Source organism: Lithohypha guttulata, assembly GCF_036872675.1.
Source record: "Lithohypha guttulata strain CCFEE 5908 chromosome Unknown scaffold_6, whole genome shotgun sequence".
Taxonomy (NCBI): domain Eukaryota; kingdom Fungi; phylum Ascomycota; class Eurotiomycetes; order Chaetothyriales; family Trichomeriaceae; genus Lithohypha; species Lithohypha guttulata.
The window spans coordinates 923,524-940,911 of NW_027042755.1; the positions used below are offsets into that span (position 1 = coordinate 923,524).

Sequence of the window (17,388 nt, forward strand, 5' to 3'; positions counted from 1 at the left end):
TAGATTTGTACTCTCCCGCTATAGGCAGGGACAACCATGTATATCAGATTATACCACGCCGAGATCAGCCAGACTACTATGAGCTTCATCGATCAAGGCTCTATGCTAATGGTGGTCAAATAATTGCTGGCAAACACTCAGGTTGTCACAACTGCGCTCTCATATCTTTTTACTTCAATCGAGACTCAGGCTCAACCAATGCCAGTCGCAGGAGTCCGAGGTTGATTACAGCAGATCAATTGCCAGGTGCGATTGTCTTGTTGAGACGACACCGAAGTCTTAACATCGAATCATATGAGTTGCAGCTAGTCTGTTGCGAAGCTATCGTAGAGGAAGATGGACCGGATGAGGACTGGATCAGAATTAGTGGTTCAGATCTAACTCTTTGCAACACTTCCCAACCACAATCACCTCCTGTGCTTCAGAATCAACACTCTTGCTGGTCCAACTCGACTGATTCTCCTCGGTGTTGCGATCTGATAATCTCCTGGTTGAACTCATGTCGGAAGTCGTGCCCTAAAACATGCTCGGAAAATTGGTCAGCCACGTTGCTAGGGAGCCATCCATCTGGAGCAGGCAATGCCTCTTCAGCCACGCGGAAAGCGCTTCCTACACGACTTCTCGATCTCGCTGCCTTTCCAGATAACCAAAATGTTCGCTTGATCGAGACTGCAACGTTTGCAAAGACGGAGTACTTAACATTGAGCTATACATGGGGAGGGTACAAGCCGTTCATGCTCGAGAAAGATAATTATCAGAACTGCCTAAGATCGTTAGACGTGAAAATCCTTCCAAAGGTCTGCCAGCAGGCGATTACTATTACTCGTAAGCTTGGGTTCAGATATTTGTGGATAGACGCTGTCTGCATCATTCAGGATGACACAGATGACTGGCGTCAGGAGTCTGCGCGTATGGACAGTGTCTTTGCTGGATCTACTCTAACTCTAGCTGCGTCCAGCACCGTGAACTGTCATCAGAACCTCTATGCCATACGAGATCCTCTAGAGACATTTCAACTGTGTCTTCAAGGCCTTGCTCTTGCTTACCAACTCGTGCCTGGCATCTGCTCCGCTCTTGCGCATCCACCACCACCACTAGGGAAAGTTAGAGGGCGTGGACTGGATACTCGAGGATGGGTATACCAGGAGCGAGCTTTGTCACCACGAACTGTGCATTTTATGGGACCACGACTTCACTAGGAGTGTCGCTCTCGCTGGATCTGCGAAGGACGAGACGATCAGTGTAGACTGGTGGAAGATGGCAGCCCCAAGAATCTAGTGGAAAAGTTCACGCAGCGGACACGTTCATCACACCGTCAAAATCGCACCCTAACGTTCTCGCAAGAAGACAAAGTCCATGTACGAAAAGTATGGGCAACGATATGCAGCAAATATGGATCGACTGCTTTGACACATTGGACAGATCGCCAGCAGGCATTTGCGGGGCTTCTACGATTTTTGCAATCACAAATCGCATTAACGATATCGTATGGATTCTGCTTAGAGTTCGGCGTGCATGATTTGCTCTGGTATACTTTGTATCCTAGTCAATCAATGCGAATAGAGTCGATACCAACTTGGTCCTGGATGAGTCTGAAGCCTACACGGGACAGATGGTACAATCTTAATATGCGACATTTGCTCGTCGCCCGACACAACAGACCGGAAACCATGACCCCAGATGTACCGGATAATTTGACGGAAGTTGCGAAGCTTTCAGTCTCGCCATCGTCGACTGTTACATTAGAACTAGACATGCCAATGGTTGGAATCACAGAGCTGCTAAAGCATGCTACGAAGAATAGTGCCACTCAATGGACAGATCTAAAGTCCAGCGTAGAGCTGGCAATGAGCGCGCACTTCTTCGCAGAAGCAGGATTTGTAGTAACCGAGGACTTCTCCCAGCCCAGCATGGGCGAAACTGAAATCGGGGTCTTGTTCGAAGGAGTCAACGATCGTAAAAGCAAAGTATGGTACTGTTTGCTGGTCCGAAGATTACTGAGTAAGAATGGCATGTACACACGTGTGGGAGTTGTAGAGGTCGAATGGCGCTCGGGCGCACCTGATACCCCAGCTCGACGAATAATAGTACTGGTCTGAGAATCAATACCAGCGCACTTCAGAGATGGAAGATGCGAGTTGTCCAGTAGGTGCTTGAAGTGGCTTCAATCCCTCAATCGAGACTTCGATCCACGTTCACTTCTCACACTAACTCAAGACATCGGGCTTCCCTGACAGAATCACTGCGCGGCTTCCACTGTCTTCTGCTTTAGAGACGATCAGTTCTCTGACTGGATAAGAGGTCGCCACGCAAATATCATGTCAGGTTCAATATCCTGCTGTTGTTGGTCTGTAACTTATCAATGTCTCGAACTCACAATTTTGACTTAGTGTAAGTTAGCAGCATTGCAATAATTCTCAGCCTGTTCTCGACTTTCGACTAAGCGACCAGTCAACAAGTGAACCCCTTCCACTTGGCTATCGGAAGCAATGTAAGGTCTTGCAACACTCTGCACTAATGCATAGTGCCAAATGCGGCGAAGACAACCTCGAAGAGCTACGAGCAGCTGGAGAACGCCCAAGAACAAGCTACTGCAAAGCGATGGAAACCGCGGTACATGATCAGCCGTCCCTCGTTCGAATCTCTGTCGAGAACGTCGCCTTTCTCGATTTAGAACCCGTACAAGGATGCCGACTGTCCAGATACCTGCCAAGGCCATTAAGAACTGGTGGGCTGAGCCTACCGGTAATGTCAAGGTGTTAGCATTCGGTATTTCTTGCCTGTCCTGTATCATAGAAGATGCGTCCTCAGCCTTACCACGTTTTCCTTTTCAATTTTCACCAAAATCCGTGAGGAGGTACACTCACTACCAAACTTGCCTCAACACAATCTCAAACTGCACGCAGACGGTGCGTATGTCCTAAAATTTGAGGTTCTGAGTATCAGGCTGAACAAGATGAACGTTAACCTTGCCTTTTGGAGAAATGCCTGAACATCGCACTACTGCATGGCCGAAGGATCAGCTCCACAAACGAATTGTCCCAGTGGCTTCGTGCCAGCACGGCTCGGGCCCCACACCATCATGATCGCTTAGGTCTAGCTTTCTCGTGCCAATATGTACTGTGTTGGTACACCTACGTAGGTGTCTAGACAAGACCTTACGGCTGACACGCCATGTGAAGAGTAGCGTCGAAAGCGTGCTGTGCTTCGTTCGCAGAACGCTCATCAGTCGGATGTGCAAGTTGTCACGCCTGCCTATTTCCGGCGATGCAGTAGATACTCGCAGATATTCTACTGACGCTAGTGCTAGTAGGAGGCAGTACCCATCTCGAACGCCACGCTGGAAGCAAGTACCTTTCAAGACCATCAGATACGAGACATTTGTCGTCACGACTTTACATTCAAGCGGTCCACGCATTGAAACGATGTACCGGACAATCGAGGCATGGTCGGCAGGAATGAGCACAAACATACGTACAGAGAGACTTGTGAAGCCTGTTGTAAGGTATCTGAGATTGTGGTCCGAGATTGACGCAACGAGAGGAATATTTGGTAGACAAGGACGAAGGCTTGGCTCATTCGCAAGTGCTGTATAATTTGCAACTTCTCTGTAGCTTGCAATAATTCTTCGTAGCGAAACATAAGCAATGAAACAATACCTCCTCTGCGCAATACGTAGCTACCGTGAATATCGTCAAGTCGTGTACGAAAAGGAAAAGATCTCACACACATTGCTCATCAACGCCTGCCTGTGTCTTCCAGAACCTCCCGATAGACACTAACCCGTCCATTGTCCGTAAGTGACGTTCGCTCTGCTGATGCTCCCGGCAAATCTGGTAGCGCCTCGATCTGCCTTGATCGTCGGGCATCCTCTTTCGGTTCAGGTGAAGGTAGACCAGGTATATCGCTGCTAATGCTTGAAGGGTTGCGACGATGGCCAGGCCTAGGAGTCATTGAGGATGGGTCTGGAGACGAGATCCTGCGCTCACTGACAGGCTTGCGAGGAATAGCTGAGCCCGGTGCCATGCCTGTGGGAGTGACATGCATGTCCCGTCCTTGCTGAGAGAGGTCCAGATCAGCAGGCGGGGATGGTAGATTCTCATTGCTGCGATCGTGTCGCATCTCAGACACTGATGTATAGCCTGACGAAGACGCCAGCTCAGCAGGATGTGAAGAACCTTCACTCTGCACGTCTCTGATGTGCGCACCTGCGATGCTCCTTGGGTAGTATGGATGATCGCGAATAGACATATGGTCCCTACGCGAATTGTCCATCATCTCGTGCCGTCCATTCGACGAGATCGCAGTGACACTCGTAAGCCCAGGTGAAGTATGTCCATAACCCCAACCAGGTGAGGTGACATTGCTCGGAGCTTCGTAGATCTCATCGTGTGCGCCTTTGTAACCTGGTTGAGTGAAGTAGTCAGAACGACGCTCAACAGCTGTGTCTCCTGAACCATCTGACTTTTCTGTTTTGGGGTCGATGTGTGATGGTTTTCCGAGCCACGAAAATATGTTGCGGCGGTTTTGTTGTGTTCGTTCGACACCTTCCTTATTTCTGCGACGTCTGCGAACACAGCAGAGAGCAAGGGCGAAGATTAGGAGGACCGGAATTACAGAACACAATGTCGCAATGACTGGGATTTTCCACTTCTCCGAGTCTTTGTCTTCGCGGACTGTCGTGGTATTGTAAGGGTAGTATAGCGGCAGGACATTGACATAACGTGTTGAGAACAGGTCGTTGAGGCCGGAGCCATTGAGATTGTCCACAGGAACGTTGCCTGGCCCATCAGAGCTTGGCCATCGTAGTTGCTCGACGATCGTAGCAGGTGCCGTGAAACTGTCATTCGCTGAGGCATTATACTCGCCAGTCCAAACAAAGCTTGTCAAGTCCAGAACGTCGATGATGCTGTCCTCTAGAAGAGCACTTTTTTGATAAATAGAGCCGCCAACAGTGATCATTGTTGTCGGATTAGGTGAGAAACAGAGGCTGCCATAACGACCATGGGTCTCACCCCTACCGGTTGGTCTCATCAAAGTCCATTGAAAGGCTGGTACAGACAAAACCCACACGTCGTCACTAGTGCCCGTCTTACCGCTTGTGCCATCGTAGCCGCCATACACAAAAATCTCGTGAGATCTTCCGTCTTTGGTTGGCACGACTGCAGTGCAGAATTTGGCGAGCTGAGGTGGACCTGAACTGGCCTCCAGGGTGGACTGCTCGTACCAGGTGTCACGAGCTATATCGTAAATGAGCAATTGCGTCATGAAAGAGTTAGACAGTGGCATATTCGTCGGACTTCCTTCGTAGAGGTCTTTTGGCAGTTCCGCACCGCCTAGGCTGACGAGAACACCAGCCTCTCCATAAGGTAGCCAGACCAACCCACCCTGAGCGCGATTAGATTGTCCATCAGGCCATCTCATGTATTGAAAAGAGGCATGTTCAGGATCCGTCATATCAACACGAATGAAAGTTTTTGCTGGCTGAGTAGGAGGGTCACCGTAGAGTAGAAGTGAAGTGTTATCGGTTGAACCTACACCGCCCAGATACCAGCCATATGCTTGTGCACGATCGTTCGAAAGCGAGCTGGCGTATGAACCAGCCACGATGTACTCGGAAACAGGCCCTATAGGTCTGTGGTTGTTCTCTGGGCTCACACTTGGTGAAAAGATGGTTTGAGCGGGATTGGATGGAAACAGCATCCCTTGATTGACCGACACGCCAATAGGGTCCTTGTCCGCCTGGCCACTGGTATCATTAGCAATTTTTCAGTCCAAAATTGGCAGAAACATACCCGAATGTGTACCACTGATAATCATTATGAAACATGCCGCCACTGATATAGTTTGGTGCAGAAGGATCGCTGTTCTCCTGTTCCCCTCGAATCAGGATCTCATCTGCAGTCTGGTTGTGGATGTTGAATGAATTTGTGAGATTGATCTTCAGATAGAGCCCCTTATCAGCGTTTCGTATCTTAGTATCGGCCCAGTCGCCATTGCTGAAGATGCCATCTGTAAGTAATCCGCCTTCTAGAGCAATAATCTCTCTGATCTGTACACCTCTCAGGCCGTCCCAATTTGCGATACCTGCGAGAGTGACGGGGATTATGACCCAAATCACGGACAAGGCTGAAACCAGTCGCGTTAAGGTCAACGTTGAAGGCATACTTGCGGGGAAGAATTGTAGATGCGATGTTAGAAAATAAATTGCGTTGGTCTCGTCTCCTATATCAACTATCTTGGAGGGGTGAACCCCAGCTCTAGCAACCACTAGGCAGACCACACCCGCTTAATGTTGGTCGAGCTGTGTGGTTGGAAGACGAGCAGGACAAGGTCTCCATCCTCGGTCGTGCTCGAATTGGTTGCGATCGTCCAAGTCCAGAACAAATTCTGAAAGTCTTTGAAATACTGAGGAATACTGTAATGCTCCACCCATTCCTGCGAAGAAGCTGGAGCAGAGTTGACTTCCAATCACTGCCACAGCCAGGTCCGGTATATGCGGTGATTAGCTCGAAGCATCGGCGTGCCGAGACCTATAGTCCCGTACGCTCGTGGGGTCCATCGCCGAGTTGCAATTGATTCACCCATGATCGAGATGGCGTCCGTGGAAAATGCTCGATTAGCTACATAGACAAAGGAAGCAGCTCAAGGGAGGTCATCCACATGAGTCGATGTTCTGAGTCTAGTCAATACTAGCGAGTACATGGATCCCAATTCTGAAGACCATGTCACTAAGATGTGCGGTGCATGCATTAAGACTAGAGTGCTCGTCGCGTGAACTATAGGGTACTGGCTGCACATGAGCAGAGTTCCGTCCTTCACCTCGCTTTTGGTCGTGAGCCGCTAGTGTGCTCACCAAGAATAGGTAGAGCATGTAGCAGGGACTTTTACCTCGAGATGTCACCTCTTGAATATGGTTGCAAGCTGTGTTAGTAGAGCGTATGCACAAACAAGGCTGAAAAGATTGTCACCAGATCATGGCACGCCTCAAGAGTCTGGTAATCCACCAGCTTCTTGGCAGACTAGCCCCGATGAAGGCTAACCATGTATGCTACAGTAGTACCTGATACGTTCTGGATGCCATCGCCGGCCTTTCTCCTTCGGACTGCTTGTTCCTGTTCAAGCACCTGTTCTCGTCTTCGTCACAGAAAAGGTATGCATCAGCGTTGAAGCTTGCAGCCACTCGGCTCGACTACATATGAGCAGAGTCCTGAATATGCGCTAATGCAAGTTACGTATCTGCTCGCAACAACTGAAAAGCTCCGACAAACTTACCATTATGCGACAATGACCACCAAAGTTGCACCTCCAGGTGCTCGTGCGAGACACTGTGTTCTGTTGCCATGTAATAGCGAACACTTTTGGTCAACACCTTCTTGTCATGAGCAGCAAGCTGTTTGTCGCGGCAGCTGTGCCCCGCCAGTGGCTTGCGATCAACCCCCTGCTAGTACCTGCAGCATGGCTCTAGTTTTAACTCGCACCATCTGGCTCAGCTTGAGAACACAGCAGGACTTCCGCTTTGAGTTTGTTCCCAGCCTCTTGCAGAGCTACCTGCCTGGCATAACGCTGTAGAGCCAACGAATGGAGACTTGGATAGTTGACATGCTCCAGTCCATCAGCCTCTCACCTCATTGCCGCTTCTGCCTCGATAAGTGGAGAACTCTGTCTGAATCGAAATAGATCAACAAGCGCAGAGACTGTTGGCACTATAAGTATGCAACTTCTTGCATTCTATCTCGGGCAAGGTCAAGCTTTGTCGATCCTGTCTCTCGTTGCTGACTTTCATCATAAATATCCTTTCTGTACAAGAAAACATGGTGTCAAAATGGCTGCTCTTGCTTGCCATAACACTAAACGGTGTTGCAGCAGGAACCATTCCTAGCTCAGCACCTCCTGCAACCGAGTGGGTGGAGTGGTTGACGACGACTATCTATTCGACCATTCATGATACTGTTTATTCTACCATCTACAATACTGTCAACAATTACATCACGGTGACAGGACCGGTAGTCACTAAAGTCGATCTTAAGACAGTTGTCGAGACGGGGCCGACCACGACAGTTACCAGCTATTCTACTACCACGGCAATCACGTTGCAGACTGTTCCTCAGACAATTGTCGAGACCGTCTCCAGGGTCGTCCAAGAAACGTCTCCCACGACCATCGTGGTAACTGCTACAGTACAAAACACTGCAACCATCCGGCAAACAGACATGGTAGTCACGAATCAGTTGATCACTACTATCAGCAGGGTAACTCAGTTTGTTTCGGTATCAGCAACTTGTCCGACGACGAGTCTATCAGGCTTAGTAACATGTCCAACAAGGATCACAAACACGGCTTATACACCTCCTACTCCGCTCCCTTCAAACTACCTCTGGGGGTGCCCACCTGGGAAATTATGCCATCCTAAGAGGGAGGGTTGCAACTTCGAACAGAATCCGCCAGCAGATACATACATTTGTGCTCCGGAAGAGTGCTTGCCGGTAGCAGCGCTTCCTCCCTTTGATGCCTACCTCGCAGCCAACACGCCCTCTAATGATTCATGTGCCTGGCTGACACCTATTGACGACTACTTCAATCTTAATCCGCTCTTCTTCGGCCTCGACTTTGGGATTTTCAAGATCCATGGACAAGAGACCTGTACGAGCGCGTGTCCAGCTGCAAGCATCGTCACAACCCAGGCTCCTGGTAGCTGGGGAGCATGGTCAGGCCCAGCACCTACCTCGGCTTCCAACCACGGTAGCGTGGCGCCACCCCATGTCACAAAACGAGCCGATCTCAGCGAGAGAGGATTAGCTAAGAGAGTCGTTGCTGTCTCGGGCTGCTATCGGCATTGTGACTACGTCGAAATGGTCTGGGAAAGCATAGGCATGGAAGCACGTCTCTGCGATACGCTTAGACCGATTCTAAACTCTCTTTCGGCCTGTAACAGTCGATCCTCCGGTGTTGGCGTTGCATCTAGCGTTGCATCGGAGCTCAACGCACCCCTGGAGTTCTGCAACTTTCCCATATAGAGCTGTAGCTCAGATAATAATATATCATACATACTCTATGAAAACTTTTATGTGGCATCCCTATGGCGACTTCTACCTCACGCCTGCTAAAGCCAAAGCATTGTACTATTACACAGCGCGCGGTCCACCCAATCTGGTATGCGACTCTAAATCGCGTACTCAGCAGATACCACATTCCAATCACCATTCGTTGCCATGCCGATCATCACTGCACAGACAACAACTTCACTTCCAGGGTATAAGGCCAGAGCAAGGCTTCCTTCCGTCTCCGACGATGCATATCGTCCATCAGTCACTCGTTTAGCTGTTTGCCGCTCCCTTGCCCGACGTTCTTTCAAACAAGCTATATCAGATTATACGATCCACAAATCAAGATGCGAGCGACAACATTTTCCGTCCTTGCCACCCTGGGAGCCCTTGCGCTGGCGCAGGACTTGGCTGGACTTCCGACCTGTGCAGTGAGTGAAGGGTCATCGCACATGGTATAGAGACGATACTGACTTCTTCCAGCAAACTGCAGCATTGAATGGAGCGACAGGCTCGGGATGCAGCTTGACTGATGCTCAGTGTCTCTGCACCAATACCGGCTTCATCACATCCCTGCGAGGCGCAATCGCCAGCAGCTGCACTAGCGTTGCTGATCAACAAGGTAAGCTACAGTATCCATTGACCTGAACCACAACGCAAATACTGACGACTCAATCAGCCGCATGTGCCTGGGGTAACTCAGCCTGCTCCCAATACGGCGTCACTATCCCCTGCGGTACCACAGAAGCACTCCCTGCCAATGACGTTGCCGCCCCTCCAGCAGATACAGACGCTTCTACACCTGTCACAGTAGATGCTGGCGTCGCAACTCCAGTCACCACCACCCCTAGTATGGACGGTATTGCCGCCAGCACAACTCCAGTAACGAGCATCAGCATGCCGGCTGATGGCAGCATGGACACCATGACGAGTGGCAGCATGATGTCCTCTGTCTCCACGATCCCCGCCGCGAGCATGTCCTCGTTGATGAACAGCACGCACAGCATGATGGGAAACATGACACATTCTCCGACTAGCACACCACCGACGAGCACGACTGGAAGTGTGACGGCGAAGTATACTGGTGCTGGGAACTCTGCTACTAGACAATCGGGTATTGTTGGGGTGGTTGTTGGTGTTGCTTTGCTTTTTGCTTTCATCTAAATAGATTGGGCTTGGGAGTTTGAACAGGAAATAGTAATAGATGTGTGATTTGCTTTCTCGGTTATAGGACACATGATGGCGTTGATCGCTACGAAAGTTTTCTATCTCATGAGTTAGGAGAGTATATCATATGTGTCTTTGGCTATGTACCTGTCTCGCTAGCCTGTATCTGTGCAAGGTGTCAATATGGCTGTTTTGACAACTCCTTGGCCTCAACCTCCTTCTTCCTGAATTTCAGCTTCTCGTCAGTGGCGTCAGCACCGGCATCATTATCGTCAACGCCATCATCTATGTCTTTCTTATTTCTCTTCTTGGTCACCTCTGCCATCTCGAGTTCTTTCTCCTCGCACTTGTCATTGTTGTCAGGCTTGCTGTTCCGAGAAGTGTTAGCATATGTTAACTGATTGCATCTCCTTGTACTTACCCGTAAGCTGGATCATCTGGGTTCTCCCAGGGTCGTTCCTCGAAGTCGAATTCCTTAAAGGTATATGGCTTGCCGCTTCTGTATTCCTCACATGCAACTTTGATCTGCAGCCGACACTCCGGGAGGAGTTTCCACATTTCAGCATTAGTATGGACTTTCTTGACGTGGTTGAGCTGTCCCTTGGTAATTCTGGCTCCAACTCTCGTGCTGTTGATAACAAGTAGGCAGAGATAAGAAGGATCTTCCTTTGTCTTTAGTATGTCAAACAGTATTGTGAATATTCCATCGTTGAGTGCTGTGGCAGTACACTCGATGCTCAGAACGGCCGGAATATCAGGATCATCTTCAAAGGCGTCATTCATAGTCATATCGCCAGCATTAGGCAAGTCAAACCCAAGGTAGGTATTCAAGTCACTCGAATAATCCCAGAATTGATCCGAGTCAAAGAGTCCTGGACCAGCACGACCCATTGTATTGACTTTGGTGTTGACGCAGTGCAGGTCAATGTGCTTGACAGAAGGGATTGATTGCAGAAAGGAACTTTAGCAGGAAGCCAGTCGTGAAAGTGAAGGAGATGATCATCTTCCAAGGCGACCGTGTGCTCAAAATGAAGATCTTGGTTACTTTGCAAATTGGGAAGGGACGCATGACGCGTATCAGCGTTCCTGCCTTCCATATATCGCCATACGCGACTTTTTGTTCCAGTTACAAGTCAAGCTGCCTCTTACTAGCATTACCCTCAAGATGCTCAATTTCTTTCTTCAGCACATCTGCCCTGAATGACCTGAAAGCTTTCTCGATCCTCTGCCTCGTTTCGGGATCGTTGGTGATTGGCCTCTGGGCCAAGCTTGCCCCGATCAGCAATCCGGTCTCTCCACCTACAAATACACCGCCGGCCGCGAAAAGACTATACGCAGCAACATCTCCCAATGTACTTGGCTTCAACAACGGAGTAATGTCGGGTATAGCTTCCTCCCTCCCGCTTGCGAATCGTACGTGTGTAGGATGTTCTCTGGCCCGGAAGGCTTGGTACATCCTCGTCCGGTTTGACCTCACACGATAAGCAACAAAGATACCCAGTCCTAAGCCTGCCAAAGTTCCGATCGTGGTGGCCGTGGAGAGAGTTGAGGCAGCAGCCTTCAGCTTGTCGCGGTCGCCATCGGTCAAACTGACAAGCATCAGCGTGTCATACATCACGTACCAAGGTACTAACTCACTCATGCTTGAGATGCTGCTCTGCAAGCTCTGCTAGCTCTTGATTTCTCGACTTTCGTAGAACAGCCAAGGAATCAGCCGACATTTTGCAAATATTCTAGACGCAAATTGTAGAATAAGTAAATTAGGACTTTATCTCTTGACGTAGAGCAATTTAGTTGTGATCACGGCGACGTAGTGGCAGCGATACAGTCAGGAGGAGCTCAACAGGCCTCGTACCTGGAAATCTACAAACAATACGTCATGAGCTGGAGTCGCAGCCAGGAATAAAGTTCCGAACGACCAGGAACTTGTTTGGCCTGTATGCCTGATCTGTAGCCATATTTCGTGGTCGACGATCATTGTCGAATTGCTGTAACCACAAAACGCGTGTAAAGATGCTTGAACGTGAATTTCTGAATCGATCAGCGCGATCGTGAACATGGCTGACAGCTTGTATGGCAGCAAAAAGCCCGCCAAGCTGAAAGGCAAAGAAATCTCTTCCACCAATTCCCTTGCATTCTCGTCAAGTCTTTCGTCGCTGATATCTAGTTCTTCCGCGAAACCGGGTAATACTAAGCAGGTTAAATCCTCCAAAGGAAAGTCCGACATCTTTACCGCCCACAACAGAAACGTGAAGAAGCGAGCCGCCAGAGATCTTGAAGACGAAAATGGGCAGAGACATCAGACGAAAGACGACCTTGGTGCAGTATCAGCGGCTGATCTACACAGATCAAAGCGCAGAATGGAAGAGAAGGTGAGGATGTACAATGCGATGAAAAGAGGCGAGTTCGTCAAACGCGATGACGGCTTCGATGATAGAGGGCTTGTCGACTTTGATCGCAAATGGGCTCAAACGCAGTACAATCAAGACGACTCGGATTTGAGTGACCAGTCTGAAGATGATGATGCGCAAGACGCCAATGAGATAGTGGAATATACCGACGAGTTCGGCAGATTGAGGAAAGGCACAAAGAAAGAAGTCGAGAAGGAGGAGCGTCGCAGCAGAATTCAGGCCATCGCAAACGAAGATGCAGAGCAATTTGCTGCTCATCCTCAAATGCCTACCAACGTCATCTATGGTGACGCTGTACAACACCAGGCCTTCAACCCAGATAGGACGATTGCGGAACAGATGGCTGAGCTGGTCAAGAAGAGGGACAAATCAGCGACACCTCCCCCCGCAACTCATTTCGACGCTAATGCTGAGATACGAACCAAGGGCACGGCTTTCTATAACTTCAGCCACCATGCCACCGAACGCGAGCGAGAAATGGCCGAGCTCGAAAAGACTCGACTCGAGACAGAGAGAATACGCAAGGAGAAGACGGCGGAGTTGCAGAAACAAAATTCAACGCAACCTGTTTCGACGCCGGCAGCACCTCTCAATGAGGATGCGAAACGCTTTCTTGATGAGTTTGAGCTGCCTGAAAGGGAAGAATTGCGTCCTACGTAACTCCAATTGATTCGGAGAAAATCTATCAACCAGCCTGGCCCTATTTGTAACGATTTGTTGATGGTCTGAACTTCACAGCGACGCAACTTCAGGAGCATTGCGACCTCATGCCGAGACATTACTGGGTATTGAAGATTGCAAAGGGTTGTGTTCTTTACGCGTTGGCGGTCCATTCACTTAATCTGCTAAATCATTCGCTCTTTATGTTTCTACTCGAAGTCAATGGTGTGTAATTACAGCAAGCATGCAGATGGTGTAATTAAAGAACGATTATGGGCCACTGGAAGTTGCGGTGCAGACTGAGCCTCATTCCACAATACCACTAGCGTCAAACAGTGCAAACCTTAAGCCCTCCTCAGCACAACACTTCGTTCCACAAATATGACCTTGATGCACGAGACTGGTGCGCAGTTGTCGTTACTTGACCACGTAACTTGATACCATCGTTGACTGTGCGCAAAACTTTTGTGATTGTGTACGGCTCTGCTTTCATGAACGAAGAGTTGCTGTAGATAGTTGAAATTTAGTATGGCTTGAATGCCTCTGCATGTTGCATTCTCAAGTTCCGGAGCGCTGGTGAAGTCAATCGTGAAAGTCAGTGTATGTCTTAGTGTAGGAAAATCGAGCCACACGATGAACAGCGCTTATTCCTTGCTGAAGAACGATGTCGCCTAACACTCGTATTCGCTGCAGCCGACTGGGATAATATAAAAAAAGACGAGGAGTCAATCAGATAGACAATAGCACACTAGGTCATCGGACTGAGTAGTAAGAAGTGAGCGAATGGGATAAAAAAGTATATGTGCCGAAACCAAATCCACTAAACAAAAACACAAAAAGGTTTACCCGAAGGCTATGTTTTGAAGGTTCGCCAGAAGGCTACATCCTTTGTGGGTGAAGCCAGGTCACTCCGCTGGACATTGAATCCAGGCCCGGCTTTACACCTATGCCCGGTGCATACATGTAACCCACGCTACGCGCATTTCTCCATTGAGTGGTTTGCTAAACCTGTTGTTTGTTTGATGCGAATCACAGTTTGCAGAGTTGGTTAGGCGTCAGCGTCGAGGTTCATTAATAACCTGCTTGCACGGGGATTGAACCCGGGTGCAAACGAGGCTGGGGCTCGTGCTACTCTTATCATTCCGACCTAAGGACTCTCTGTGTGGTGTGATTGTTGACGAAAATTGTGGAGGACTGGACTGAATAGTATTGTGTTGGCTGCCAAGACGTAGAGTTGCCGATGTTGTTAGGAAGGACGTGACGTTGTGCCTGAGGGCGGCGGCACCATTTGTTGTGGCCCGCGCGCAGGAAGGATAGTCGCCGGCGAGATAGCCGGACTTTCGATCCGCTAATTCAATTGTTGCTATGTTGGATTCGTCTTGCGCATTTTCGTATCTCCTCTTCACCGCTGAGCTCGCCCAGTTCTGTCGACGTCGTTCGGAAATGAGAGGCCTCGCCAATTCATCGACCTGACCTTGGTCTTATCCAGATGTACCCGTACAGACTGTCCTTGAAGGTCACGACGCCTGAGAAAGGGATAAAAACAATCGCAATCAAGGGTAATGAAAGATCTTGCGTCGTGATTATCGCTCAGGACGAAGGCGACGATCGTCGGAGAAAATGAAGAAGCTGGATAAGTGGGAACCAGAAGTGCTTCACTGAAGTAACATCCATTTATCGCATTGATATACTGGCCCATCATGAAGGAATGCGTTTGTGGTCCATCGAGCTCATATTGGACCTGCGTTTGGCCTGGCGTTTGCTGGTATTCTGATCAGAACTTACATTGTATCGACACTTTGAGTCAAGTCTGCTTCAGAGTGAAGCGACTCGAAAACAATGTCACCACGATGTCATTTCGACGGGAAAACATGAAATTGTTTGGCTGCGTTGGTATTCTACAAGGACAAACCCAGAATTGACGTTAGAAAAAAGCACATGAGCAGTGGGGAAAACGAAGCCAAAAAGGATGCAAGCTCGATTCGGAAGAACGATCATCCAGGTGGCGCATTCCGCTGAAAGTTCACTTGGGCTCGAGAGAAGCCCAAGCCCACTAAGCTTGGGGCTAAACCTCTTATCCACCAACCACAAGCTTGTCGTGGTTAAGCATGCTTATGGTGCAAACCGACAAGTGCCTTGACTTCGATGCAACGTGCTGGCCACTGCGTGTGACCAGTACCGATCGTTCCTTCTGCATAGAGTTCAACAAGCGCTACGGCACTGGAGCACTCTGCTGCTGACAATGGTAGTAACTTCTCTTTCCTCGCATCCACGACTCCCTGCACCTTGGATTTGGAAGCGCAGCGCCATGAGGCCACGAATGCACGCGACAGTGCGAGAGCAGTCGAGACTGGCGTAGGTGGATCAGTCAAATAGCAGATTCACGTCCATTTGTTCTGTAGCGCTCCAAAGATGGTAAGAAGAATAGCAGTCGAATGGAAAAGAGAGGGAATGCTTTCCACGCTGTAAGTGTATGATGGTTGAAGACATTTGTCCCATAACGATCTATTCAGCCTGTTCACGGTTCTCCGTGTTTATGAAATTTTGGTGGGCATGGATCAAATGTGTTGGCCAGCCGACTCGACAGAGGCCTGCAGTCATCCGAACAACGTTATACCAATGGTCCTCTTGACCCTGCCCCGACGTTTCGTCCAGGCCTACTCCATTTCCGGCGTTATGACATTCGTGCGCAAGCCATCAATCAACACATCCCTCATGGTCTGTGCGCTCTTCACCCTAATATCCACAAAGCCTTCTGGACTGTAAAAAGCAGTATGACAGGTCAACACCATCCGCCCCTTCAGCCAATCTTCTTTCCGTCGGTATGCTTGTAATAGCGGATGCACATTATCTTCAGGTATTGGCTCCTCAGGCAGTACATCCAGACCGGCACCACTGATTATACCTTCCTTCAAACATCGCTCCACACCATCGAGGTCGACAATCTCACCTCGTCCAGTGTTCACAAAGACGGCGCCACGTGGTAAGAGGCTCAGCAGATCATAGCCTACCATATTTCTTGTCTCACGCGTGCACGGACAATGGATGCTGAGCGTTGTACTGCGCCTGAAAAGTTCTTTGATGTCGCGTGTGCGCTCGATGCCGATGGCTTTGTCGATACCCATCGGTTGATAAGGGTCATAGAAGAGGACATGCCAACCAAATGCTTTGGCTCGAAGAGCAGCCGCTGTACCAATACGCCCTAGTCCCAGGATACCGAATGTGTTGGTCTGAATGCGTTGGACCAAAGGTGTATCGATGTACATCCATGCAGCTGGTGGTGTTGCTCGTTGTGTTTCGTGGTGCAGGAGGATACCTCGACGAAGAGAAAGTGCTAAGGCTAATGCATGATCGGCTACTTCGCAAGTGCCGTAATCTGATAAGGTGAGTTTGCGAGCGAACGATGAGTTGTGGTCACGTACCTGGCACATTGCAAACTGTAACTCCTCGATTCGCCAAGGCCACACGATCTAATCGGTCATATCCTACTCCCATGCGCAGGATGCTGTGCCGCAGACAATCGTTATATATAGTCCTCGAGCAGGAGCGCGATCGTCGGATGTACTCACACTTTCAATTTAGGAAACATCTCAAGGTCGGCCTCTGTAAATGGCATCTTCAGCACCATTATTCCGTCTACCTGATCTCGGATGTTCTTGTCTAGTGCAGACCATGGCTGCGATGTGGGTGTCCCAGTTGGCCATAGATCACCTGAAATGTATTTTATGGTGTAGTCCTGCCCTTCGCTAGGTTTAAAGATATCTTGCTCGACAACATCATCCTGTCACGTGAATTTTAGTGAATGTCGAGTTCTGAGAATGGAGTCGTACTGGATATAGTCCGTCTGCTTGCAGAATTGTATATGTAGGTTTCGACATGTTGAAGACCTAGAACTGCGATAGAGATAAGCTTGGACGTTGTGAGTTATGGTCAGCGATACTCACGATTGAGGGAATGCTCCTCGTTTAGTTCATGCTCTTGAAAAAGGGTAACGTCGGCGCTCGGTCCGACAGGACTTCAATGTCTCCATCCCACGAAATCTGTCCTTGTGTTGAACCATCACACATGTCTACTCCTCGATTGAGTCGAATCTCTGGGGCATCCTC

General features: G+C 49.3%; 6 protein-coding genes across 6 annotated transcripts; 2 read left to right on the forward strand and 4 right to left on the reverse strand.

Annotated features, from left to right (window-relative positions):
• Nucleotides 1-3,738: 3,738 nt before the first annotated feature.
• On the reverse strand, nt 3,739-6,166 carry LTR64_007770 (uncharacterized protein; the record flags this gene model as incomplete). The annotated part of the gene is made up of 2 exons (XM_064902088.1): nt 3,739-5,749; nt 5,796-6,166. 2 exons carry the CDS (start codon nt 6,164-6,166, stop codon nt 3,739-3,741), a joined length of 2,382 nt encoding a protein of 793 aa, XP_064751767.1.
• Nucleotides 6,167-9,391: 3,225 nt separating this feature from the next.
• Nucleotides 9,392-10,208, forward strand: LTR64_007771 (uncharacterized protein; the record flags this gene model as incomplete). Its single annotated transcript, XM_064902089.1, has 3 exons — nt 9,392-9,475; nt 9,528-9,666; nt 9,724-10,208. 3 exons carry the CDS (start codon nt 9,392-9,394, stop codon nt 10,206-10,208), a joined length of 708 nt encoding a protein of 235 aa, XP_064751768.1.
• Nucleotides 10,209-10,389: 181 nt separating this feature from the next.
• Nucleotides 10,390-11,102, reverse strand: LTR64_007772 (uncharacterized protein; the record flags this gene model as incomplete). The annotated part of the gene is made up of 2 exons (XM_064902090.1): nt 10,390-10,579; nt 10,633-11,102. The coding sequence occupies 2 exons, from the start codon at nt 11,100-11,102 to the stop codon at nt 10,390-10,392; spliced, it is 660 nt and encodes a 219-aa protein (XP_064751769.1).
• A 235-nt stretch (nt 11,103-11,337) lies between these two features.
• Nucleotides 11,338-11,932, reverse strand: LTR64_007773 (uncharacterized protein; the record flags this gene model as incomplete). Its single annotated transcript, XM_064902091.1, has 2 exons — nt 11,338-11,800; nt 11,850-11,932. 2 exons carry the CDS (start codon nt 11,930-11,932, stop codon nt 11,338-11,340), a joined length of 546 nt encoding a protein of 181 aa, XP_064751770.1.
• A 336-nt stretch (nt 11,933-12,268) lies between these two features.
• LTR64_007774 (uncharacterized protein) lies at nt 12,269-13,282 on the forward strand (the record flags this gene model as incomplete). Its single annotated transcript, XM_064902092.1, has 2 exons — nt 12,269-12,282; nt 12,379-13,282. 2 exons carry the CDS (start codon nt 12,269-12,271, stop codon nt 13,280-13,282), a joined length of 918 nt encoding a protein of 305 aa, XP_064751771.1.
• Nucleotides 13,283-15,939: 2,657 nt separating this feature from the next.
• Nucleotides 15,940-17,160, reverse strand: LTR64_007775 (uncharacterized protein; the record flags this gene model as incomplete). Its single annotated transcript, XM_064902093.1, has 4 exons — nt 15,940-16,658; nt 16,705-16,787; nt 16,852-17,063; nt 17,113-17,160. 4 exons carry the CDS (start codon nt 17,158-17,160, stop codon nt 15,940-15,942), a joined length of 1,062 nt encoding a protein of 353 aa, XP_064751772.1.
• Nucleotides 17,161-17,388: the final 228 nt, after the last annotated feature.